Genomic DNA, 24,016 nt, shown 5'->3' with positions numbered 1-24,016 from the left:
GCGTTCATTAGACAGTCTATCTTGACGTGTGATCTTCCAACCAACTTACCTACTTGCTTACTCGGTGCGGCTGGCGCATGCTCGAGAGCACATGGGTGCCTTTGGCTTTTGTCCTCCGAGATATAAGAGTCACACTCGGGGAGAAGGCTGCGGGTGCTGTCTGGTTGTGTCACTGATGATGAGTAATGGATGTCTCGGCACCTGAATATGGTCATATGTGATGGTTTATGTGGAAAACAGCCATCATGCTCTTCAAAAGCCGCGACATTGTTTTGTAAGATATTCAAAGACACAAAAGAACTCGGGAGGCTTGGCAGAACGTCACAGTGCGTGGTAACTCCGATCTTCAGCGGGTGGCCCAAGCTTGCTTATCGCGCCGGCCGGAACTCTTATCCCCATCCGCTCGCCGAATGACACAACCTCCTCCTCGTAAATATGCACATCACCGCTTTCGTTGAATCGATGACTGTTTGAATTATTTTGCGGTGAACGAGCCCATCTTTAGTTTGAGTTACCTATTTTATTACAAGACTGGATTCTCTTCCGGTTGCATTTCCTCAATTCAACCGACCAAGTCGTCGACATCACAATCGCCACACGGACGGACCTCTCGGCATTTGCAAGTCTCACTCATCATCACATTTGTTGAACAAAATGGAATCTTCAGAGACAAACCCTGATCTTGAGTCGTTTAGGGAGCAGTGGAGGGCTGAGGTCAGGGCTAGACATCAGCAGTCACACCGCCCCCGTCAGCATCAACATGCTACGGCTGGACCATCGACGGGGTCGAGGAAGCCGCCTCCTCCTACGAAGAAGCCGATCGCCAAGGAGTATGAGGAGGATTATGTGCCTACAAAGGTGTTTGATGAACCCGGACAGCCGGCCACAATTACAGGAGTTGCCGCTGTGCCCACTAAGAAGGAGCCATTCACCGCTCTCGAGCATTATGAGAAGGCTGTGGAAAGGGAGGCGGCGGGGAATTTGGGGGATAGTTTGAGGCTGTATAGAAAGGCGTTTAGGGTATGTCTTGCTCCTCCTACACTCTAACTGGTACTGACTGCTGACCCAACATTCAGATGGACGACCAAGTCGATCAAAACTACAAAGCGAAGCACTTCCCCAGGGCGAAATTTCCCCAAAAGATGGCAGCACCAAAGTCGGGGGATTCCTCTACGGCTGCGGCACCGGGGGATGCAAAAGCCGATCAGCCTCAGACTATGAAGGAGCTCATCGCCAGTTTTGCGGGTTTGAGTATTGAGCCGGTGCCGCCAGAAATCGAGGGCATGCCTCAGCCTCCCTGCCCGATTTCGAACCTGCCTGATGAGATACTTGTTCACATCCTCCGTGACGTTGCTGTTGCGGATGTGGGTGACTTTGTTCGTCTGGCGCAGGTATGCAAGCGGTTTGCGTTTTTGGTCGTGACGGAGGATAGGATATGGCGGCGGATTTGTTTGGGGGTGGAGTTTGGTTTTGGGGGGATGCACTACCACTGGCAGAGGCAGATCACTTGGGAGCCGCTTGCCGAGGAGGATCTCGAGCGGGAGGCGGCTGAGGAGGCGGCTGCTGTGGAGGCGTTTACGCAGAGCAGCGGTGCGACTTCGCCAACGGAGACTGAACAAGAAGATGGTTTTGTTGTGCCAGTTTTTGACCTGGAGAAACGGGCGGAGAAGTTGGCTGATGAATCGACAGCCAATACGCTGGCGTTTTTCAACAGCCTTTACGGGTCGAGTTGGCAACGGATGTTCCGTCTTCGTCCGAGGTTGAGGTTTAATGGGTGTTATATCAGCACTGTGAACTACGTCCGGAGCGGGATGGCTAATTCGAACAGTATCACTTGGGGGGCGCCGATTCATGTCGTGACGTACTACCGGTACCTACGATTTTTCCGGGACGGGACTTGTTTGTCACTGTTGACTACAGCGGAACCAAACGATGTGGTTCACCACCTTACCCGTGAGACTTATGCCTCCCACCATTCGGGGCATGTGATGGAGTCAGCGCTAAAGGGGAGGTGGAGGTTGGCGAGGGCGGGGGATAACCCGGGGGCTAGTCTGAGCGAGGTTGAAGGGGATGTGATGGTGGAGACGGAGGGGGTGAGTAAGTATGTGTACAGGTTGGATCTGACGCTGAAGAGCGCGGGGAAGGGGGCGAGGAATAATAAGTTGGCTTGGAGGGGGTTTTATAGCTGGAATAGGCTGACGGATGATTGGGCTGAGTTTACGCTGAGGAATGATAAGCCTTTTTTCTTTTCGAGGGTGAGGAGTTATGGGGTTATGGGGGCGTAGAGGGATGGGGAGAGGGGGTGGTGTAAATAGTATGATTGATGAGTATATGAAGGGAAGAATGAATGAAATTATTTGGTTGAAAGGCCTTGTTGCTGTGGGGGTGGAGTAAGTGATTGTTGGTGGCTTTGAGGTGCAGGAAAAGGAGCTGATGTGACTAACGATACCTAACTGTGCTGGTGCATAATAAAGATGTGGGAGTGTGTCCGGGCTGTGTGGAGGAAAAAAGGAACAGCGCTCAGCGAACGTTTTGAACACGATCGTATTAGCAGAGCAGTCTTCAAAATCAACAAAAAACACACCCCGGCATTTGGTCGTGCTACTTGGCCATAAACCAAATGCAACGATAGTAATTGGGCAGGAAACGAAGGCTATATGGCGGGGCGGGGGTGCTCTTAAGCCCGAAGCAAAGACTCGAGGGCATAAGAAATGGACAGATGATGATCGGTCGACGTTTCGAACCCATCGACTTGACATTGGGGTTCTGGTGGGAAGAGCAAAACATTCTCTACATGGGGTTAAAGGATGCATCATCATAAACAACTGCGCCTTTTAATCCTATGCAGAGAATACCTTCTTGTTTGAGATAGGGGACTGTATCCTTCGTGCTCTTTCTTTGGCATACGCCGGTCATGATACTGATGCAGAAAAAGAAAAAGAAACGAGGCTGCGCTCGAACTCCCGACGGTTCGAGGTGAGATTCCAAGCAAAACACTGCTCGTATCTGGTTCACGATCATGTCGAAGACCACATGACCATCAGCCATCGTGCGATATGATTGTGAATCAGACACGAGGAGCAATTGTTGACGCAGAAAACCGAGGTTATATATTGCCGCTTCAACTTTCACACATGCTCTTGCACTGCTTGGGGCACTCACTTCTTGGGCTTCAGGTGTAGCAAAGCCAGCTCATGCACCTTCCAACACTAAACACTTTTGGGTGCTCAACTTTATATCCCAAATAACCAACAAAATAACAAATCCCAGCTTGAAGTTATTCACCACTCCGACCCATACATCCACTTCCACAGCTGCCCATTTCAAAACATCGCAACATTTGCCCACCAACACCGACCAAAAAGATTTTTCCCGACCTCAACAGTCCAAAACACCAAAAGATCCCAGCTATTTTCACCTTTTTTTTCTTTTTTTCGCGCCGCCTGTTCCATAACAACCTCACCATCACCAAAACAAAAAAAGGGGCTCAGGGGCAACATCAAGAAAGGGGTCAAAAAGTGGTCAGTGCGCCCCCCAGCTCAACACAGCCGGCGGCAACCGACCCCACAAACCGTAACACAACGGCTGGACCGCGGTTCCACCGTTGGCGGGCTCCAGCTGACACCATCAACCGCGCCCCTGTGAACAGACACGGAGCCGGGCAACTCGAGACGAATGTCCTCTGACCACCATTTCTCGACACTTTTTACCTTAACCGACTACAGCCACTCTTTTTTCTTTGAAAAATCCATCAGTCTTCTTCAGCACAGTCGTTTACTTTAGTTGCCATTGGCATTTTACGCCTTTAAGATTCCGAATCAAAGGGCGGAAATGATATAACCACCACCTCCATCCCCCATCACCACTCGACGACAACAAACGATCCCCTCCAACCGTGACCGCAACCATGGCGCCGAACGGTGGCAGCGGCAGCGGCACCGGCCCGCTGGCCCTCCTCCGAAAAATCTACACCCTCGACACCCTCGACACCCGCTTCACCACCCCCTCGGGCGTCCCCTACCGCCCCCTCGAAGCCCGTTCCCCCGATAAACGACGGGACTCAACCTCCCCCAAACCCCCCACCAATGGAGCCTCACCCCCCAAGTGGAAAACCCCCGAATTCTACCTCTACTACCTCGTCTTCCTCCTCGCCGTCCCCTCCATGTTCTACGTCGCCTACTCCGTCTCCCGCCCCTCGGACCCCCGCTACCCCAAGTTCGAGCGTTTTCTGTCAGAAGGCTGGATCCCAGGCCGCAAAATCGACAATTCAGACGCCCAATACAGAACATTCAGGCGGAACCTCCCCGCCATGGCTGCATTGTTACTTTTTCACCCTTTACTCAGGAGAGCGTACAACATGGTCACCACAAGGGGTGAGGTAAAAGAAAACAGTGCCGAAGGGGTGGAAATGCGGTTTCGTCAGCGGACATCGTTTGATTTTGTGTTTGCGCTGGTTTTTTTGGTGATTTTGCATGGTTTCTCGGCGATCAAGGTGTTGGTGATACTGGCGGGGAATTATGCGATTGCGAAGGGGTTGCCGAGGAGGTATGTGCCGGTTGGGACGTGGGTTTTTAATATATGTACCTTGTTTGCGAATGAGGTTTGTTCGGGGTATAGGTTTGGGTATGTTGCCCGACTGGTGACGGGCACGTTGGGGATTGACAGGAAGAATATGGTTGTTGACCTGCCGGCGGTGGTGAGGTTGGGGGAGTGGATGGATGGGTTTGGGGGGTTGATGGGGAGGTGGGAGATTTTGTTTAATATCACAGTTTTGAGGCTGGTTAGTTTTAGTTTGGATTATTACTGGAGTTTGGATGGTAGGAATACGGTGGGGGGGGTGGTTGAGGTATGTTTTGTTCGTTGTGTTCACCCTGTTAGAGAGATGCTGACACGCATAAGAAGAAGAACCTCGACCTGTCCAACCTCTCTGAGCGAGACCGGATTGCCCTGCCGGCTCAAAAGGGTGATTACGGCTTCAGGAACTATGTCGGGTATGCGGTTTATGCGCCGCTGTATCTGACGGGTCCGATTATTACGTTCAACGATTACATCTCGCAGTCGCGGTACCGATCAGCGACGATTTCTTCGGCACGAACGTGGAAGTATGCGGTTCGGTTTCTGCTGGTGCTGCTCTGCATGGAGCTGGTGCTTCACTACGACTATGTCGGCGCGATAAGCAAGTCACGCCCTGAATGGTCGACTTACACGCCCGCTCAGATCTCTCTGTTGTCATACTTCAACCTGCACATCGTCTGGCTTAAGCTCCTCCTTCCCTGGAGATTCTTTCGACTCTGGTCGTTGGTTGATGGGATTGATCCACCGGAGAACATGCTGAGGTGCATGTCGAATAATTACTCGGCCTTGTCGTTTTGGCGGGGGTGGCATAGGAGTTATTATCGGTGGCTGCTGCGGTATATTTATATTCCGCTGGGGGGGTCAAGCTTCAGGTCTTTGGGGCAGGGGGTGAGGACGGTGGTGACGTATTTGGTTGTTTTTACGTTTGTGGCGCTGTGGCATGACATCAAGCTGAATTTGCTGATTTGGGGGTGGTTGGTGGTGTTGTTTTTTATACCGGAGATTGTGGCGGGACTGCTGGTGAGGAAGGAAGATTTTAAAGGAAGGGAGAGGACTTATAGGTGGCTTTGTGGGTTGGGGGGGGTGGGCAATGTGCTGATGATGATTTCGGCGAATTTGGTGGGGTTTGCGGTTGGGTTGGTGAGTACTTTGTTGTGATTTTGTTTGGGATGATAGAGGGGATGCTAACTGATGTGTGTGTGTGTGTGTGTAGGATGGGCTCAAGGCGATTATCAGTGGGGTTTTTAGGGATTATTCTGGTATGTGACACACGTTATGATGGGGAAATGGGATGCTGACAAAAGATATAGGACTGGTGTTTTTGGTCACGGCGTGTACGGCGCTGTTTGTGGGGATACAGGTCATGTTTGAGATTAGGCAGGGGGAGCTGAGACGGGGGATCAACTTGAAGTGTTGATTGAGGACGCGTCACAAGGGGGAGTGGGCCGTTCAAAAGTATAGCGTTGTTGTAATTCCCGGATGAGGTTTTGGTTTGTGTATACAAAGCTGGTCTTGAATTGGAGGCTGTAAGATATTGACATATTTGACATGGACAGGTGCCAGTTTGAATGCTCACCGAGCGTGGGAAACTACGACCTTGTGATATCGTACAAAGAGAACAAGTTTGCCCCGGGTGCTCGGTCAAGTCAAGCCCGGCACTTACCCACGTCATGCACGTACACAACAGCCAGCCTGCTCGTTACACCGTAACGGCGTCGGAAATTGGTTCCGAGAAATATCAATGTCTTGCCCACCCTTGTTGTGCTGTGCAAGTGCTCGCCAGCCACATGCTGTACTCACACCCCCTCCGAGTACATCACAAACATATGACAAGGCTGCAGTCCTCACCAACCACTCATTCCTGTCGTAAATAAATTACCACACATTGATATCTAACTCATGTCCACCCAGGGATCATACACATATATGCAACACACAAAAGCGGGTATCTCCTGTTTTCCTTCCCCATACCATCACACACACAGTAACAATCAAAACGCCTTCAATGATGGAGAAAGAGACCGATAACGACCAAACACCCCCCAGACCAGCCAAGAAGAGAGACATGAAAGAATAGCTAGAAACCCTTTTTTTAGCCTAGGTAACCATACCTCAAGATTACACATCCTCCCTCAAAGCAATAGCCTCCTTCCCCCCAATCTCCCTCTCCACCAACCCCTTCTCCCTCTTCACCCCCGCAAACTTGCCCTCCATCCCCAGTTTCGTCTCAGCAACCCATTTTCTCAGCCTGATCAACGCCCAAGCAACCCCAAACAAAATCACACACCCAATCGCGATCCCAAAGACATACACCACCACCCACGCCTTCTGCTTCTTCGGGTCCAAGAAATCATAGGTGTAAAACCCCTTGGTCGCCTCCGTCACATAGGCCAGCGCCAGATACAGCGCCAGCACAAAAATCAGCCACAGGATGTGCAGCGGCGGCGGGGTGTCGGTTCTCGGGATGACAATCTCAAAAAAGGCAAACACGCTGTTCAGCGCGTGCTGCGAGATGTTGGACCAGCCTTCATAGGCGAGTTTGTACCAACGGCCGTCGAACAAACGGGCCCAGTAGACAATAGTGACGACAAAAGGGTAGACGACAATGGTGGTGTAAAAGGCCGAGTGGAGCGCCTGCAAGAATCGAGGGAAGCGGTCGAGCAAGGGGCGGCCGGTGCGGGCGTAGGTGAAGGTGTGGATGGCGGCGAACAAAAAGTAAAAGGCTATGCCCCAGTAGGTGAGCGAGGTGAAGTAGCTGAATTGGGCTTGGGAGGCGCCGCAGTGGTTGGGCGAGTTGATGCACTGGTAGGCGAGGACGAAGATGAGGGTTGTGAAGGCGTAGAGGGACTATTAAATCGAAGTGGAATTGCGAGTCAGTTTGATCCATGCGTGTCCGGGATGGAAGCTGTAGATTTCGTGGGGAAAATGCTGGGGAAAACGTGGGAACTTAACGTACAATGAGCGCACGGCAAAAGAAGAGGGCCCAGGGAGATAGAATCCACGAGGTTTCGAACCGATGGGACGGATCCCAGAGGTCGGTGCCGAACTTGAAGGGATTGCGAGCCATGGGTTTGTTTTTTTTGGCGGCTGCGGCAGAGATGAGTAGGATCAGGCTAGAGGTGAAGCTTGCCTGCAGGTTAGGTTGCAGATCAGGTGCGGACGGTAGATGTAGAGAAGAAAGGAAGAAAAAAAAAAGAACGACAACGAAACACAAAACAAGAATGGCAACCTGGAACTCGGGGTCTTCGATTTGCAAGGCTGAGTGTAAAGACTCCGTGTCTTGGCGGGTTATGCGCACGAAGGAGCGAAGGAAGGAGCCAACAACTGCCGTGAGGTGGCAGGAAGTCTGTCTCGATCAGCTGGAACCACCAACGATAACGTAGCCCACAGCCCACAACCCACAGGCCACGCCGCCGTAGGGTAGGTAGCGTTTCTTGGGAGGTGGAAAAGGCCCATTTCTCCCGTCGGGGTTGCCCATGCCGATGACGTTCCTTTGTTCTCACGATAACGTCTGCTAGCGCTTCCTTTGCCCGGGGAATCATTTCGGATACAGCTGATGGTCAGCCTACATCTTCCTTGTCAGCATCGTAAGCCACCACTGTTGCGTTCAAGGTACAACGCTGCAATGAAAAGCAGTGCTGAGCGGTGTTGGACCTTATAGCAAAGCCCGAGTCGGGAGCTGACTGGTTGGAATGACTTGTCGAATGAATAAGGTAATATCGACGCCTCGTGGAAGCATATGTGCAGCGAGTAGCATCCAGTGACCAATGAATCAAGCTGGCACTAGACACAGATGGCTTCGTGGACGTGGTGGCTTGCTGATCATAACCACCGGGAGCGGGAGCGGGAGCGGAATTAGAGTTTGGGAGGTCATGATGCTTTCTCTGAGAGAGTTGGGACGATGGGAGAATGGTCAAGGTTGAAGTTCTCCATGAGGTCAAAGCTGGGGATCCCTTTCCATTTCACAAGATGCTCGCCGCACGCACAGACATAGCCGAGCAGAAGCGATTTATTACGGCTAATCGAGCAACACGTGCTGGAAAGGGGAAGCTGCAGATGGCCTGCAGGTTCCAATCCATGTATTGATTTTTTGGCCAGTTCAGGTCCGTGTGTGTGCAGAAAGGTCACATGTAGAGAGATAACCAGGCCGCTGAGTCAACATGTCCGTCTCTAGAGCAGCTATCGTCAGTTTTCTTCATGGTGTTGTAGATTTACCGTGAGACTCTGCAATTGTATGTACAATTAATGACCCCCTTTTATATATACATGGTTGATAGAGAAAAACGTGGACAAGGGACGTTGCTGGATATGTGGGGTTTCCGTTCCGTCTTAGCGATGGCACAGAGCAGCAGCTGCGTGCCAAGACCAACTAGCAGACGCCATGTCCCGCATCTGGATCTTTTCTTCTGGACTGTGATGAAGAAGAAGAAGAAGAAGAAGAAGGATCGTTTTTGCGCAGCCGAGGTGATGATGAGCAATCAGATATTCTTCTCACGACAAACCCCGTCTCTCCGTGGCCCCTCTCTTCGTCAATTGCTAGGTAGCTACCGTCCGCTCTGCGTTGGATCGGTTGTGGGCCGAAAACGGTTCATTTCAACGTCGGCTCGCATGACGGAATCCCTCCCAGTGGCACACAGGCCAGGGCCCGAGAGTGCAACCGGGTTTTTTCCAGAGAAAATAAGAATTGCAATTTACGGAGATGGACGGTACGGTGCGCAAACGAGCCAGATCCAGGTTTTCCCCTGCCACTTCCCCACGAGAAGCCAAGTCGAGGCCTTTACATATCAGCGAGGAATTGAAATGACAAATGGGGACTGTACGGAGAAATAGTCAACAATGGGGGAAGATGAGATGGCATCGCAGGGGCCCTCGATGGCGCCCGTGGGTAGCGTCGGGGTGAGTGTGTGTGCCACGCCGGTGCAGGGCACGCCTGGTCTCCCAGTCAGGAACCAGAAGCACTGAGTAAATGCGCCGCCTGTCAATAGTGCGCGAGTGGAGCGGAACGCAACGCTGAGTTTGCTGTTCTTCCTCTCTCGAAAACCGCCCTGTCGGTGGTCTTCTTTTCTCTTTGCTTTCTCCATCATTATCTCTCCGTTTCTCTTCTTGTCTACCGGAGGACGGTGGTGTTTTCTCTTTGGGTATTTCTCATCATCCAGGCAATTTTCATCCATCCCCACCTGGAAGTTCACGATAACGACAGCAGACACACCCCCGTGCTGAGCAAACAGGAAACATTGGACTTTGTTTCAACCCCTGGGCCCCCCCCCTAGAAACGAAGAGCGCGCCTGGATCAGCATCGTGCGACACCCTTCCCCGGACCGAGCCTGGTATCACGAGAAAGCTCTCTGCTGGCGAGTGTTTGACAGTCTGCCCGTGCAGCTCGTCGACGGAATTTTGGATCATTCGGCGCTCGCTTCCGTCGCCAGCCTGGTGAGAGTCACCGCCCGACATCCCTCCTCACCGTCTTCCCACCGCCGCCGCGCTCTTGGGGTCCATCCAGAACCAATTATGTTTCATCTCGAGGGATATCCATGACAAGCAGTTGTTTACCTACCTGTATCTGACCCGGCTACCGGTTTCAATCTTTATCGACCGCTGTTCTTTTTTGTTTCTCCATTTCAGACGTGTGGTGGTGTCTCTGTTGCGCTGCCAAAATCCATCGTCGCACCGCGTCCCGCCATCAAACTGCGGGCTCCCGTGGAACAGAACGCACAACATCCGGCCCCACCCGCGAACGAACCACACCGTCCCACCGTTCCTGCCGATCGCCGGGTTGATCGGCAGGCCAATGGTTGCCGAATCTTCGGGTCCGTCAAAGCTGTCAACAACGTATCGAAGCCGTCAGGGTCGGCCACCTAATCATGGCCTTCCCACGCCACCCATCATCGCGGATATCCGATGTGCAGCTACCAATAATGTTAATCGCCGATGACGACGACATCAGGGACATGGGGTCAGATCTCAAGCTGGATTCACGAGGGAGACCCGAGGAAAAGCCGCGGCCGGGACCCCCGGTGCCGTCTTCGTCCGCAGCATCATCAGCACCACAGCATCCGATCCCTTCCATGCAGGATGCCTTTGCCGAGTCTCTGGTCGAGGCCACCGAAGGTGAAAACTCGGGGAAGCCCAAGCTGAGGACTGGCGATGCCAAAGCTCGTCGTGAGGAGCTGCTCGATGGTGAGCACTCTGACCCTCACCCAGCAGCGTTGTGGCGGTTTCGACCTGGACAACAGGCACACGAGCTTCGGCGGTTGATGGCCCAGATCTCTTTTGGTGTCTATTTACTGCTCAACGGCATGGCCAACAGCCAGATTCTGGTTGTCTCCATCTTGCAAGGGCACATCGACGAGGTGGACGAGTTTCTGGAAACGACACTAGAGGATATGGATCTGGCCATGAAAGACGTGAAGCTCAGGATTGAGCACCTGCGGTTGCCCATGGACAATATTGATGTGTTTGAACGCATGCTGGAGGATCAGAACTACCGGATGACCATTTTGGAGGGCAACGAAAAGATTGAGCATATCCTGGCACGCACTCAGATTGCTCTCAAGCAAACCACGCAAGACCTGGCTGAAGGTCTTGCGGCGACCAGAGATTTTACCATTTATTTGGCCGAGCAGCACCACGGGCCATGGCGACAGGAGCGCCCTGATGTCATTGACATCTTCGATGCTATGAAGGGCAACACAGATGGCTGGTTCAACGCCTTTATGGATTTGCAGCACAAGGGTAGTTCACTGAACGCGTTGGTGGTGAGACTGGCTGGCATGGTCTCGGAGATGGACCGGAGAGCTGGCGAGGTCAGCCGCAGAGTCAGGTCGCAGCAGCTGAGTGCTGCCACTTACACATCTCCGAAGCACAGTCCCAAGCCATCAGATGCGTCTGCCACAACTATCACAACGCCCCCGACATCACCACCGAGGAAGATCCCCAACTCGCCTCCCCGGTTGTCTTTACGCCTGAGCACGATCAATGCGCTTACAGCATCTAGACCGTCGTCATTCTTGAACTTTTCGCTACCCGAAGAACCTGAGCCTGCCCCGGAGGAACGGCCGGCCACTCCCCCGCAAGCACCTGTGCCGACCATTCAGGAGGAAACAGAGACCAAAGATACTCCGCTGTCGCCTCCCAAATCACTACCCCAGTCATCATCACCGCCCCCTCAATCACCCCCGCAACTTTTAACCTCTGCAGTTTATCAGCCACCTACACGAGCACAACCACCGCGACCAAAACCATCACCGCAACCGCAAGCACCAGCCGAATCACCTCCCGAGTCGCCGCCACCGCCTGCTCGAAATCCTCGACGGCTTTCTGAACGACCCAATGTTCTGCTCGAGGCTCCAAAATTGGAAGTGCACAAGGAGGAGGAAAACCGAGCTGAGGAGAGCACTCTGTATCTCTTACAGCCCACAGTTTACACCCCTCAGCCATCACCGCGACCATCACCTCGTCCTTCCCCACGACCATCCCCCCAGCCTTCGCCCAGGATCGTTGCTGAGCGTCCCAAGCCAAGAGAGAATGTCCCTAGTGCCAAGCTCGACTTTCCCTCACCGGCCGACTCGATCCCTAAGCCAGGGACTGCCTCTCCCAAGCCCCGTGAGCAAACCCACAGGCCACAGACGTCCAGGGCCCAGATTGTTGAATCTCCCCGAGCAAGGATCGTGGAGAACCCGAGGCCGAAGGTGGTCGAAATCCCCAAGCCCAAGGTGATTGAAGTGCGAGGCCCAAAGGTTGTCGAGATTGGAGCGAGGAATCGAGCGGCGGCCCCCAAGCGAGATGTTCTCCCCGACTCTAGATATGAGCCGAGGCCATCTTCCACCAGAACCGACTCCTTCCAAACAACCTCTACCAGGAGGACGGATTCTTTCGGGACGGATTCTCTCGGATCCGATTCCATGCGAACGGAATCTCTTCGTGACCCAGGGAACGCACCAGAGGTTGTTCCAGACGCAGATCTTGAGGTGGATATGTACCCCACAAACAACAACCGCACCTCTCTCCGGGATCGCATCTCCCTGAAGATGAACCCCCCAGGGTCCATCCACGTGCCCCCACCTGACACCCACCACCATGCCGTTCAGCAACACCAAAACTACTCAACCTCCGCCCGAGTGGCCTACCACAACCACCTCCAGCAACAAAACAGCTACCAAACCTTCCAAGCCCCAGATTCAGCCTACGGCTCCGGCTCGGACATGGAACGTCCTCCCGTAAACTCCATAACCTCCATCTCCTCCTCCCTAGCCGACTTTTCTCCGCCGCCATCCTTCATCGCCCCGGGCCTCATCCCTTCCCCGCACTCAGACAGGCAGTTTTTCCGTCCCGTCCAAGCAAACCCTTACTCCCCTCTCCAGCAACGCCCACACACCTCCGGTACCGTCGGCGGAGTGCAGCAGTTCAACTTCCCGCACCCGCCGATCCCCTCAAGGAATATCCCATCCGCGATGGGCATGTCAGTGATGAGCAACGGGACAACAATGACGACCGAAACAGCCAACTCGAAGGGGGGAGCGGGGCTGAAGAAGAAGAGGAGCGCGTTTGGGTGGTTAAAGAAGGCGTTCAGTCTGGACGAGGAGGAGAGGGCGGCTTTTGAGCAGAGGAGGCGGGAGCAGATGGGGAACGATCCGTATGCGGGACAGGCGCAGAACAACCCCAAGTTTTTGGACGGGAGGAGGATTGATAGGCCGGCGAATGGGTATGCGCCCAGTCAGTATAGTAGGCAGGGGTATTAGGAGGCATTAGGGGATGGGGTGGTGTGTATTGATAGAGAGTTTTTGACTTGATCTTTTTTGGATGGGAGAGAAGAAAGGATGGATAAGGAACAAAATCTTTGCATAGGTAGCGAGCGGAGCATATCGGCATACATAGTTTTGCTCTCATGTAACTGTAATTATTAGTTTGGGTTTGGCGGTGGGAATACACTGTGAGTTGAATATTTCACTTTAATTAATTAGTTACCTGGCTGGCTTACTTGTTCCCAATGCCTGGTCGTCCCAAGTTCCGTCACAGGGGGTCAGACCCCACACACAGTGTTCAACACAGTGTCCACCCCGTCGCAGATTGTCTGAACCGTTTTTTTCGGTAACCTTTCGACGTCAAATTCCAAACCCTTCCAAAATTTGCCCCGTTCATTTTCCTCCCAACCTTCAACATGCATAAAATCTGTCGTTAGTCAACCAACACGACGACAACAAACCACGCCGCCCACCATGTCATCCCAACCACCAAAAGACCACCTCACCACCCTCTCCACCCACATAACCACCCTCACCCAAAAAGTCACCCAACTCCGCGCCTCCCTCTCCCACTGGCAGCAATGGTACCTCGAATACTCGTCCCTCAAAGAAGAAATCTCCCTCCTCCCCTCGACCACCCCCACCCCAGTTGAATCCCTCCGCCGCATCCGCCGCGACTTCTCGGGCAAGGTCCTCACCCAAAAGGAAATCAACGAGATAATGGGAAAGACTGATTTTCGAGAGGTGGATCAAATGCTCAGCTTGTTGACTCACAGGATTGATTACGTAGAGGGGAACATCAATACTGTGGGCAAAATGCTAGAGCAGGAGGAGAATCGACTGGCGGCGGCGGAGGTGGTGGCGAGCCCGGATGTGCCGAGGGATGAGGAGAGTGGGTTGCCGATTATGGATATTGTTGAGTGGTTGGATGAGGAGGGAAATGTGGTTGATGCGGGGGTGCGGAGTGGGGGGGAGGCGGCGGGGAGGTTGATGGAGGTTTTTGAGAAGGCGGGGGGGATGTTGGCGGAGACGGAGGAGGAGGGGGGGAGGGCGAGGGGGGAGGTTGAGAGGGGGGTTGAGGAGGGGAAGGAGAAGAAGGAGCAAGAGAAGAAGAAGGCCACGCCAAAGGCTGTCGAGCGAAAGGGTGAACCGAAGGAGGTGGTGGCCAATGGGGAGTCGATGGTCGCCAAAAAGACGGTTACCTTTGCTGAGGGTACGAAGCTTGGACATGCGGAAGGGGAAAGGTTGGAGAAGACGTTTGCGCAGCAGCAATTGGAGCACGTCATCAAGATTGCTCAGGAGTCGCAGGCCATGGATATGTCCAAGGCTGTTGTTCCGGAGGATGAGCCGGAGGAGGATGCCAAGCTGCGGCGGGAGATGCTCGAGTATAGCATGTCGGAAATCGGTCCTGTAGTCGCTGAACTCACCTTGGAAGAGGGCGAGTTTAGTGATGACGAGGACTGGGATATGGATGATGATGAGGAAGACGATGACGAGGACGATTTGGGGAGATCCAAGCACAGCGTTTTGTCTTCTGACTACATCCAACGCATGCAGGAGCTCGAAAAGAAACTCGGAGTGAAATCTGCGTTTAGCGCTCCTGTTCAGCAAGAACGAACGGTACCTGATGAGGGTATGGGGAGGATCTCGGTCGTCAAGGAATCGGCACCCAAGGCAACGACGAAGACTCCCAAGGAGAAGGCGAAAGCACCCAAGGAGGAGAAGAGCGTCAGCTTTGCGATAGAGCTGGATATTGCTCCTACTACCACCACCACCCGGCCAGATGCACCGGCAGCCCCCAGTATCAATCCCGTCGTCGACATTGTGGAAAAGGTCACAGATTTGACCATGCAAGACGACGAACCAGAGGAACCACCCAAGCGTGTCTCGCGCTTCAAGAAAGAGCGCGCCACCGGTGGCCTCCCACCAGGGCCACACCAGCTGCCTGCAACGTTTATCCATAAAGCTGCCGCACCGCCACCCGAGCCGACACCGCCAGAGGATACAACCATTGCTCCCACCGTTGTCGAGAGACCCACCCCCGCTACAGCCGCCGAACCAGATGACATGGACGAGGCGATGTTGTATCAAGCCGCTGCGGTGGAGTATAACCGCATGAGGAACCAGCTGATCCAAAAGCAGGGAGGGTTTATTGAGGACCCGCCGCTGAATGAGGACGGGTTGATTGCGAATAATGACGGGCCGAAGAAGCTGAGCAGGTTTAAGCAGGCGAGGTTGAACAAGATACAGTAATGGTGAGGCCATAGGGTCGATGGTTTAGAAATCGAACTATTGCATCTCATTTTTTTCTCTTTTTTTTGGTTTGTTTTTTCCGTTTTTTTTTTCCTGTGATATGTATGGTGTATCACGGTTTTCCATCCCTTTCTGGCATGACATAACTCTTTGCAGTGACCACCTATCTTCCACGGAACGCTTTCAATCTGACAATTGATGGTTTGCAGCATCTTCAATCTGCTTATCATTACTAGCGATTCCAAGATCAGATCAAGAGGAGCTCTCTGACGCCTTGACCAGTTGCTTCTTTGGTGACTTGAAAATCAGCTGTCTTGAGCGATTCGTTTCACTCCTCACATTTTTTCCCCCCCAATCTTGATCCCATATTGACCGTATTCGAAAACTTTCAGCAGCAGAGGTAAAATATGATCTCCAGCCAGCTTTCATGAATTTTCATGACCAAAATAGAACTCAATTGAACCTCCCATTGTATAAAATTATTTCATAAAATTCGTGATGTCACTCACCCCTTCCAACATTGGTTTTTGGTAACATTCCCCCCCCCCCCCCTTCTTATTGAATCTTGGCATTACTAAAATCCATCTCAGGATGCTGCTCCTGAAACTTTTTGAGAATCTCCATCTTCTTTTGCTCGTCACTCGTCGGCAGCCCTTGTTCTTTCTGCCGCTGGTCATACATCATTTTCTCCACCAGACCCCTCGTCTCCCCGTCCAGGTCTGAGAGTTTGGAGTTATCGGGAACAATCTTTGTGACGTCGATCTTGGGGGCGGTGGTGACAACGTGAGCCCACCACTCTTGCTTGTTAACCTTGTCGAGGAGGATCTCGACTGTTTTGGAGCTGTTGTCTGGGGATGTTGTGATTGTCCAGGTGGAGTCGTCGACGTGGATGGGGTGGGGGAATTGACCCGAGACGATGGGGGTTTGACCTTTTATGCCGGCGGAAATGGTGGTTTTGGTGAGGGAGATGGAGAGGTCGCGGGCCTTGAGGGAGGCGGGGATGGGGAAGGTGAGGGTTAGGTCGGGGAGGGTTTGGGTCCAGGTGTAGGGGAGGGAGGCTTGTTCGGCTTTTTCGCGGGCGAGCGCGGCGGCTTCGGTGGTGGCGTCTAGAGGCGGGGGGGGGGGGTTGTTAGATGGGCGGAATGAGGGGGAAGGGGGGTTAACACGTACCGGTGTCGGCCATTTTGAAGGGGTTTGACTGTAGTGTTGTTGGTGGTGATAGTTGGGAATGGTGAGAAAGGGGGATTGTTGATATGGGAGTTTGGAAACTGACAATAGAAAGCGATGGAACACTGGCTGGCCGCTGAGCTCATGGTGGGGGCAAAAGGGAGCTCTTTGGAAAGCTTGGGGACCCCGCACTTCCCAGGTGAAAGGTACCCCACATGGCGGGCCCCACATATCCTACAGGGGGGTGGTTCGCGTTAAGTGGTGGCTTACCAACCTCAGCCTTGTCTTAATTCCGACTGTAGCCTTTTGCAAACGGTTTCGCGACCACAAACATCCCACTTCACCACCAGCACCACCACTCACCACCACAACAACAACTATCGTCCACCGGACATTTCAAACACACCAGACAGAAAAAGAAAAAAGAAAAAAAAATGCCCCCTCAACGCCCCCCCACCTCAGCCCCCCGCCCCGGAGGCGTCACAGCCGTCTCCTCCCTCGCCCCCGACGGCCTCCCCAAACCCGACAGCGACGACATGTGCCCCGTCTGCAAAACAATCCGCTACCTCAACCGCGACATGGAATTCCTCATCAACCCCGAATGCTACCACTCCATGTGCTCCTCCTGCGTCAACCGCCTCTTCAACGAAGGCCCCCAGCAATGCCCCTACGCCGGCTGCCACCGCACCCTCCGCCGCAAAGGCTTCCGCTCCCCCTTTTTTGGCGACCTTTCGGTAGAACGCGAAGTCGACATCCGGCGCAGGGTGAACCAAGTCTTCAACCAAGTCGAAGACGACTTCAACACGCTCCGTGACTACAACAACTACCTCCAAATGGTCGAAGACCTAACCTTTGACCTCGTCCACGGCGACGAACCCACCAAGCGGAAAGCAGAGGCCCAGCTCCAGCAGTGGGAGGCAGAGCATAAAACTGAGATTGAGAGGAATAGGCGCGCAGGCAAGGAACAGGATGAGCAGTCACGTCGGAGGCTAGCAGCGGAGCAGGCTGCCGCCCGACAGCGCAGACTTGACGCGATAAAGGAGGCGGAAGAGGAAAAGATGGAAAAGATCAAAATCAAGGAAATGGAGATTGATAGTCTGGAACGGGGACAACCCCTCCCGGATCAGCAACGGGTTCAGCTGAAACGGAGGGGGAACAAGGCTGTTGAAGCGGTTACCAACCTCGCCGCTGGGTCATCATCAACAGCGGACGCAGTGGGTAAACTTTCCATCCGGGGGCTCAAAGAAAAGAAGAAGGAGCCGAGGCCGGAGGGGCCGTATGACCCGTTTGGGGGGTTGGATCTCACTCCTAGTCGGTACAAGATTCACGGGGGGCTGTCGCATCCGAATGTGGAAAAGTACAGGTCGGACAAGGCGCATGTGACGGGGGGGTATAGCTTCGATGAGTACACCTCTAGGGCCATGTTTGAGGCGTTTGCTGGGTTGGGGGTGTTTATTGAGGACGAGAGAGACGTGGGGGTGGGACTGGTGGCGAGTGAGGTTGTGGGCATGGGGGCTGCGCTGGCTGCTGTTGGGGGGGATGGGCCGGGGTTGAAGATGGAGTTGGATTAGGGGGGGCTATCAATTTATTGGCCATTTGTTTGATATTGGGTGTGATTTATGGACATAGCGCTGGCGTTTTTGGAGGGAAGGCTTGGTAAGGTTTTAGATATTGGGACAAGATAGGTAGGTACAAAAAGGATATTACGCAGGGAAAGAAGGACATGATCAAAATAGACGACTCCTTGGTCTTATTATCTTGACCCACCGTGACGATGTTGGATATACAACAGCTCAAGGTCTGTGTTTCAAATGCCAAAAATGATATAAAATTAAAGTATACAATGAATCTTACTACTACCACTCACTACCCCCTCAAAACAACACCCCCTATACCATCTCAACCAACCCCCCACCACACCATGTCTTCCAAAAACAAACAAGCAACAATGGGGGGGGGGACTAAGGAAGAAACCCCCCCCCCAACCAAAAAAAAAGTGTCAACAGCCTATTTCACAAACGCCGCGCTTGAATGCTTCTTTGCCAAACGAATGTTATCTGTGCTCACGCTGGATGAATCCCAGCGCCGCCGCTCCTCCTAGCAAAAAAAGTAAACCTTTCTGCAGCCCCAAACCTCCCCCATATTCTCTGGCCTCCCTAACAAGTTTATATCACACACAAACCACCCCTCCCTCACTGCTGCTGCCACGGCGTCTGAGCCGCCGGCCTAGGAAACACAGGCACAGTCTCAACCTGATCCAACCCACCCCCAATAGCCTGCTGGTTATGCTGCCACCCCAGTCCCGTCTGATGATTCACAAAGGCTCCCTGCCTAAACGGATTCGTCGCCGTCGGCTGGGACAATATTCCACCCGCAGTGACAGGTCGCTGTTGCTGCTGAGTAGGTTGCGCTTGCTGAGCCTGTCCAAAGTTCTTGGCGAACGGGTTCGTACCCGTCGGCATGGGCTGCATTTGTTGTTGAGTGGGCTGCCGTGGCGCCTGGGATTGGAAAGGTGAGTTGGACGTTGGTGCAGCAAATGGCTGTGTCCCTTGCGGTGAGGAGCGAGCAAAGGGGTTGGTAGACTGGCTTGTCATGGGGCGTTGCTGAGGAGAAGCGACCTCCTGAACAGGTTGCTGCTGCGCAAAGGGTGAGCCTGTTTGTTGTTGGTTCATGAGCATGGACTGGCGGAAAGGGTTGGTGTTTTGTTGAGGCGCCTGAAGGCCTCCTTGGAAAGTGGGCGTGCCTGTCTGGAAATTCGCGACGGTATCCTGCTGTATCGGGGCGAGAGAACCGGGCTGGAAGCCAACCTGGGGTTGCGGAGAGAACCCGCCGAAGCCGACACCAGTAAAGGCCTGCTGTACTGGCTGCGCAGTTTGCTGTGGCGAAAATGCTGGCTGCCCCTGCTGTTGGAAGGGAACACCCGTCTGGAACTGGTGAACGGGAGAGGCGACAAATCCGTTCTGGGGAAATTGCTGTTGCTGCTGAAGAGGTTGTTGAGGTTGGAATGGGGCAGGGCCCCAAGGAGACATGCCCACCTGCATCTGCGTTTGTTGTTGTTGTTGTTGTTGTTGTAACTGAGGCTGTGCTTGTGCCTGCTGCGTCTGGCCTTGGACAGCCAGTGTCGTCTGGTTTTGTTCAATGGACTCAAAGAAGTCGATCAGATTGACGTCGGGTCCCTTTGCTGGTGCCGCAGCCTGAGAAGTCTGGGCTGGCTGAGAAGCAGGTGCGCTTGTGCTGGATGATGCTTTGGTCTCAAAGGCATCAAACTTGGGCAACTTCGAAGCTCCTGATGACCCGCCCTTGGATGACTTTTTGGCCTCAAGCTCGGCCAGGTACTGCCTCCGGTGAATCTCAAAATCGGGATCCTTCAGATACTCCTCGAGCTGGCGCCCGAGATTAACAGGGGCGTGCTTCAGCTTAGGAACCTCCACCCTGGTGTGATGCTCATACTGTCTGGCCGTGCTGAGATACTGTACAACGTAGTCAGTCTGCCTGGTAAATGTCCGGTAGATATCCATAGCTCTTTCGGCATCAGTCTTGGACAGCTCGAAGAAGTGACCGAGGATGTTGATCAGTCCCTGGTTCAGGGCTTGGAAAAGAGCCAGCAAGTCCAGGACAAGGAGCCGAAACACAGTGATGGTGATTTCATTTTCAGGCTCATTCTCCATCACCTATTGTGTGTCAGCATACAGTCGAGGGATGTTTTAGGCGATAAACTCACGTCGCATTTCAGCAAGGCCGTGAGTTGGTGCTGAACAATTTCCGTCTCCCGAAGCAAACCCTTGTCGATGGACAGTTTCTCCAGCCTCGAATCCTTTGACCGCACCCAGTCGACCTTTGTTTCTCGATATGCTCGCGCTCTTTCTGCAAGATAACTGTGGTAATGTCGTATGTTTCGCCCCTGAGTTTGCGCTGTATACGAAGGGACTGTCAGTGACCCGTCGGTATCTCGAGTGAATTGGGGAGGCCGGGGCTACCTACCATCAGAAAACATGCTGATAGCAATCATGTTCCGGTGTTTCGCAAGATACGCCAGGGTGACATCTGCCGAGCCCTCGCGGATCATGAGGTGGACAGTGATCAAACTCTTGAAGACGACGGTCCATGTTGAGTCGCGCAACCGGTGGTGGAGCGCCCGGAATACCTCGCCCACGCCCGCCTCGCCCGAATGTGTCGCAACTAGAATGTGCTCGATGTATTTTGTTTTCGGAGGCGCGGCCTGTGAGCGATACAGTTGGTCAGGCCCGGACAACGATAAAAACAAGCCGACAATTCTCGCGGGTACAAGGGGGGGGGGAGTCTACGGACCTTGATCTTGGTCGCGCCCTTGACGGACTTTTCAAAGGAGCTCGCCATGGCTGCTGGAGATGGGGATGTCGTCGAGCTGGCACGGGGCTACGCTGCTGCAAAAAGCGCCCTCCAAGCTCAATGTGTTGATGGCGTGTGATGGCTCGTGACAGGGACTTGGAGCGGGTGTCCAGTGATAGCGGAGATGGCCTGGGGGATGATGGTAAGATGGGGCAGGTCGGGCAGCGGACAGTCAACGGTTCCTAGGCGGCGAGGTGAGGTGACCTAAGCGTGCATTAGGGGCCGCAAGACGGGCAAGCTGGGAACGGTCTGCGGGCGAAGTTGATAGGTTGATAGGTTGATACTCTCTGCAATGCAGGACAGCAATTGTAACTGGGAAACCCACGTCAAAAGGAACCTGCCGTGCTGCCGTGTGTGGATGGGCAGTCGGGTAGGCGGGTCTCTCCCAGTGACATGGGTCAACGGGACGGAAATCGAGGGGCCGCCTTTGCGGGTTCCCGCTTGATTTCATGTATCCGAGACATGTGCAATTATATTTGTGTTCATTCATCCAAACATGATATTGTTGACAGGTAAACTAGTGCTACAGGCGTATTCGAACATGAAGACGATGTGGAACACTTGTCCCGGCAACATTCTCAAGATACAGTTCCGCTCGTGTCCGCGACCAACCTACTCACAACAAACTTGTCGCCAAGTGCATCATCTCCAAACATCAAGTGACAGTACACCACCAGGCAGAGTCTCCAAGCACCTTAACTTGGTGACTGGCCCCGTCGTGAATGCAACCCTATGCCCATCGAGGATGCCTTCAGCGATACGAAAGGTCGCAAAAACGACCAGAAACAAAGCCCCAGAGTCAAACCCTTCTCATTCAGTGTAATCAGAGATGCCGTTATTGCGTCCGATAAGTAACAAGGTCGGTGTGCCGAACGCTTATTTCATAATTCCAACTCCATCTCCCAACCAAACCACCTAAGCCCCGTGAGGGGGGAGTTTGGAAGTTTGAAGAAGCGGAAGCTTTATCATGTGGAACACGCTGGCTTTCATCATCTGGAGAAACAACTGTTAGCTGGTGATCTTTGCGGTAAAAATTGGTGGTGGTGGTGGGTGCTACTCACTTTGTATTGAATGAGAGGGTCATGAAGAAGAAAAGAGGAAAATTCCAAAATGGATCGAGCCGCAAAACTTTTGTAGGTCGCAGCCAGCTCTGCCAGAGGGCCCCACCACAGAGTGCTCGGGCCAAACATCAGCCGAGCAAGAGTGGGGCCTGCCGTTGCCTGCCGTTGCCTGCCGGCTGTCGGCAGGCTCGCAGCTCTGAAGCTCCCCCCATGAGACTGCTGCCAGTGAATTTGGTAGTGAATTGGCCCAAGTTCTGGTGTGCACAAGCTGCAACTTTCGACTTTCAATACAGAGCATGGCCCTCTCACGGCCTTCCATGAGACGTCTCACCAGCTTGAGACCCTCAAATCTCAGACCGTGCACCAGTTTTCTCCAGCCTCGACTCATCCGCCGGCCATCAGGTGTCTCGTGGGTACCTCAACGGTTCACTCATAGTGATATCACACAGCAGCTTCGGGAAGAATGGTCGAGCTATAGTATGGAGAGATATCTGTTCCAGCATTCATAGTTCCTCGGCTGATGTAGAATAAAGATCACTTTCCCCAGGCGTCCAGTGCCAACCAGTTTGTGAATGGCCAGACAGTCACAGTACATGGCTTTCTCTCCCAGAGAAGGATATCGTCCAAGAAGCTCATCTTTGCCAATGTGCAAGTCGACAATGGGCCGTCTATCCAGGTTGTATCCCACTCCGAGCCCGGTGATGAATCCAACCCTCCTCCCGGACACGAGGCCCATCTCGCTCTTAGGGCTCTGCCTCTCCACAGTCCAGTCGCAGTGACCGGAACTGTCGTATCTCAAAAAGGCGACCGAGACTTGTCTGCCTCCTCTCAAAGAGATATTCCTGGCTCGTTTCCCAAAGGCGTCACACATCTCGAGATTTCTCTGCAGAATATTCAGCCTCTTAATGCTTTCCCCAAGGATATCATCGTGTCCAAGGGGGTGCAGTTCCCGCCCTCGGCCCGGCACCTTCAGATCCGCTTCGATGAGGCTCTCCAGGCTCGTATTCGTGCACGCCCAAAGATCGGCCATGAACTGCGCAAGTCCCTCACCGATCTTAACTTTACCGAGGTGGAAACACCAATCCTCTTCAAGTCTACGCCTGAGGGGGCTCGCGAGTTCTTGGTTCCAACACGACGGGCTGGTTTAGCATACGCCCTTCCCCAGAGCCCTCAGCAGTACAAGCAGATTCTCATGTCCAGTGGTATCCGTGGGTACTACCAGTTTGCGAGATGCTTCCGTGACGAAGACCTCAGAGCCGACAGACAGCCCGAGTTTACCCAGGTGAATTTTGCAGACTTGACTTGACCACAACACCATCTAATGCCCCCTTGACAGTTGGATCTCGAAATGTCCTTCGCCACCGGCCAAGACGTCATGCGCACAGTCGAGTCTATCATGAAAGACCTCATGAAGTCCCTCAACTCCCAATTCGAACTCGTCCAATCCGACACCAAGGAGCGCTACCCCGTCCCCAGACGCACCCCCCCCTCCTCCGACCCATCCTCCAACCCCTGGCCTGTATCAGACAAACCCTTCCCCCGAATCACCTACGAAGAAGCCATGTCCCGCTTCGGCGTCGACAAGCCCGACACCCGCATCCCCTTTGAAATAACCCCCAACGTCCCCCTCCCCGAATCCTTCACCTCCATGATCTCCCCCCTCCCCTCCCCCACAATCGAAACCTTCCTCTTCACCCCGACCACCACCACCAGCACCTTCTCCTCCCCCTCCATCCGGGACACAACAACCTTCATCCACACCTTCCTCTCCCCCCTCCCCCCCGCCCTCTTCTCCCTCAACCCCAACGGGCAAACCGCCGCCCTAATAATCGACAACTCCAAACCCCTAAT

General features: G+C 53.5%; 9 protein-coding genes across 9 annotated transcripts; 6 read left to right on the top strand and 3 right to left on the bottom strand.

Moving 5' to 3' along the window:
- Window positions 1–654: 654 nt before the first annotated feature.
- Window positions 655–2,285, top strand: PODANS_1_11280 (uncharacterized protein; the record flags this gene model as incomplete). Its single annotated transcript, XM_001908757.1, has 2 exons — window positions 655–1,020; window positions 1,077–2,285. 2 exons carry the CDS (start codon window positions 655–657, stop codon window positions 2,283–2,285), a joined length of 1,575 nt encoding a protein of 524 aa, XP_001908792.1.
- Window positions 2,286–3,907: 1,622 nt separating this feature from the next.
- On the top strand, window positions 3,908–5,992 carry PODANS_1_11270 (uncharacterized protein; the record flags this gene model as incomplete). Its single annotated transcript, XM_001908756.1, has 4 exons — window positions 3,908–4,846; window positions 4,903–5,715; window positions 5,789–5,834; window positions 5,886–5,992. 4 exons carry the CDS (start codon window positions 3,908–3,910, stop codon window positions 5,990–5,992), a joined length of 1,905 nt encoding a protein of 634 aa, XP_001908791.1.
- Window positions 5,993–6,693: 701 nt separating this feature from the next.
- Window positions 6,694–7,642, bottom strand: PODANS_1_11260 (uncharacterized protein; the record flags this gene model as incomplete). Its single annotated transcript, XM_001908755.1, has 2 exons — window positions 6,694–7,422; window positions 7,532–7,642. 2 exons carry the CDS (start codon window positions 7,640–7,642, stop codon window positions 6,694–6,696), a joined length of 840 nt encoding a protein of 279 aa, XP_001908790.1.
- A 2,794-nt stretch (window positions 7,643–10,436) lies between these two features.
- On the top strand, window positions 10,437–13,313 carry PODANS_1_11250 (uncharacterized protein; the record flags this gene model as incomplete). Its single annotated transcript, XM_001908754.1, has 1 exon — window positions 10,437–13,313. One exon carries the CDS (start codon window positions 10,437–10,439, stop codon window positions 13,311–13,313), a length of 2,877 nt encoding a protein of 958 aa, XP_001908789.1.
- Window positions 13,314–13,790: 477 nt separating this feature from the next.
- Window positions 13,791–15,569, top strand: PODANS_1_11240 (uncharacterized protein; the record flags this gene model as incomplete). Its single annotated transcript, XM_001908753.1, has 1 exon — window positions 13,791–15,569. One exon carries the CDS (start codon window positions 13,791–13,793, stop codon window positions 15,567–15,569), a length of 1,779 nt encoding a protein of 592 aa, XP_001908788.1.
- Window positions 15,570–16,124: 555 nt separating this feature from the next.
- PODANS_1_11230 (uncharacterized protein) lies at window positions 16,125–16,752 on the bottom strand (the record flags this gene model as incomplete). Its single annotated transcript, XM_001908752.1, has 2 exons — window positions 16,125–16,675; window positions 16,740–16,752. 2 exons carry the CDS (start codon window positions 16,750–16,752, stop codon window positions 16,125–16,127), a joined length of 564 nt encoding a protein of 187 aa, XP_001908787.1.
- A 286-nt stretch (window positions 16,753–17,038) lies between these two features.
- PODANS_1_11220 (uncharacterized protein) lies at window positions 17,039–18,307 on the top strand (the record flags this gene model as incomplete). Its single annotated transcript, XM_001908751.1, has 1 exon — window positions 17,039–18,307. A coding segment is annotated over one exon (1,269 nt), but the record flags the coding sequence as incomplete, so codon positions are not given.
- A 621-nt stretch (window positions 18,308–18,928) lies between these two features.
- Window positions 18,929–21,092, bottom strand: PODANS_1_11210 (uncharacterized protein; the record flags this gene model as incomplete). The annotated part of the gene is made up of 4 exons (XM_001908750.1): window positions 18,929–20,407; window positions 20,458–20,663; window positions 20,718–20,955; window positions 21,045–21,092. The coding sequence occupies 4 exons, from the start codon at window positions 21,090–21,092 to the stop codon at window positions 18,929–18,931; spliced, it is 1,971 nt and encodes a 656-aa protein (XP_001908785.1).
- Window positions 21,093–22,461: 1,369 nt separating this feature from the next.
- On the top strand, window positions 22,462–24,014 carry PODANS_1_11200 (uncharacterized protein; the record flags this gene model as incomplete). The annotated part of the gene is made up of 3 exons (XM_001908749.1): window positions 22,462–22,642; window positions 22,699–23,447; window positions 23,502–24,014. Coding segments are annotated over 3 exons (1,443 nt in total), but the record flags the coding sequence as incomplete, so codon positions are not given.
- Window positions 24,015–24,016: the final 2 nt, after the last annotated feature.

The sequence above is a fragment of the Podospora anserina genome, chromosome 1 (assembly GCF_000226545.1).
Source record: "Podospora anserina S mat+ genomic DNA chromosome 1, supercontig 2".
Taxonomy (NCBI): domain Eukaryota; kingdom Fungi; phylum Ascomycota; class Sordariomycetes; order Sordariales; family Podosporaceae; genus Podospora; species Podospora anserina.
This window is presented reverse-complemented; position numbering and strand designations above follow the sequence as displayed.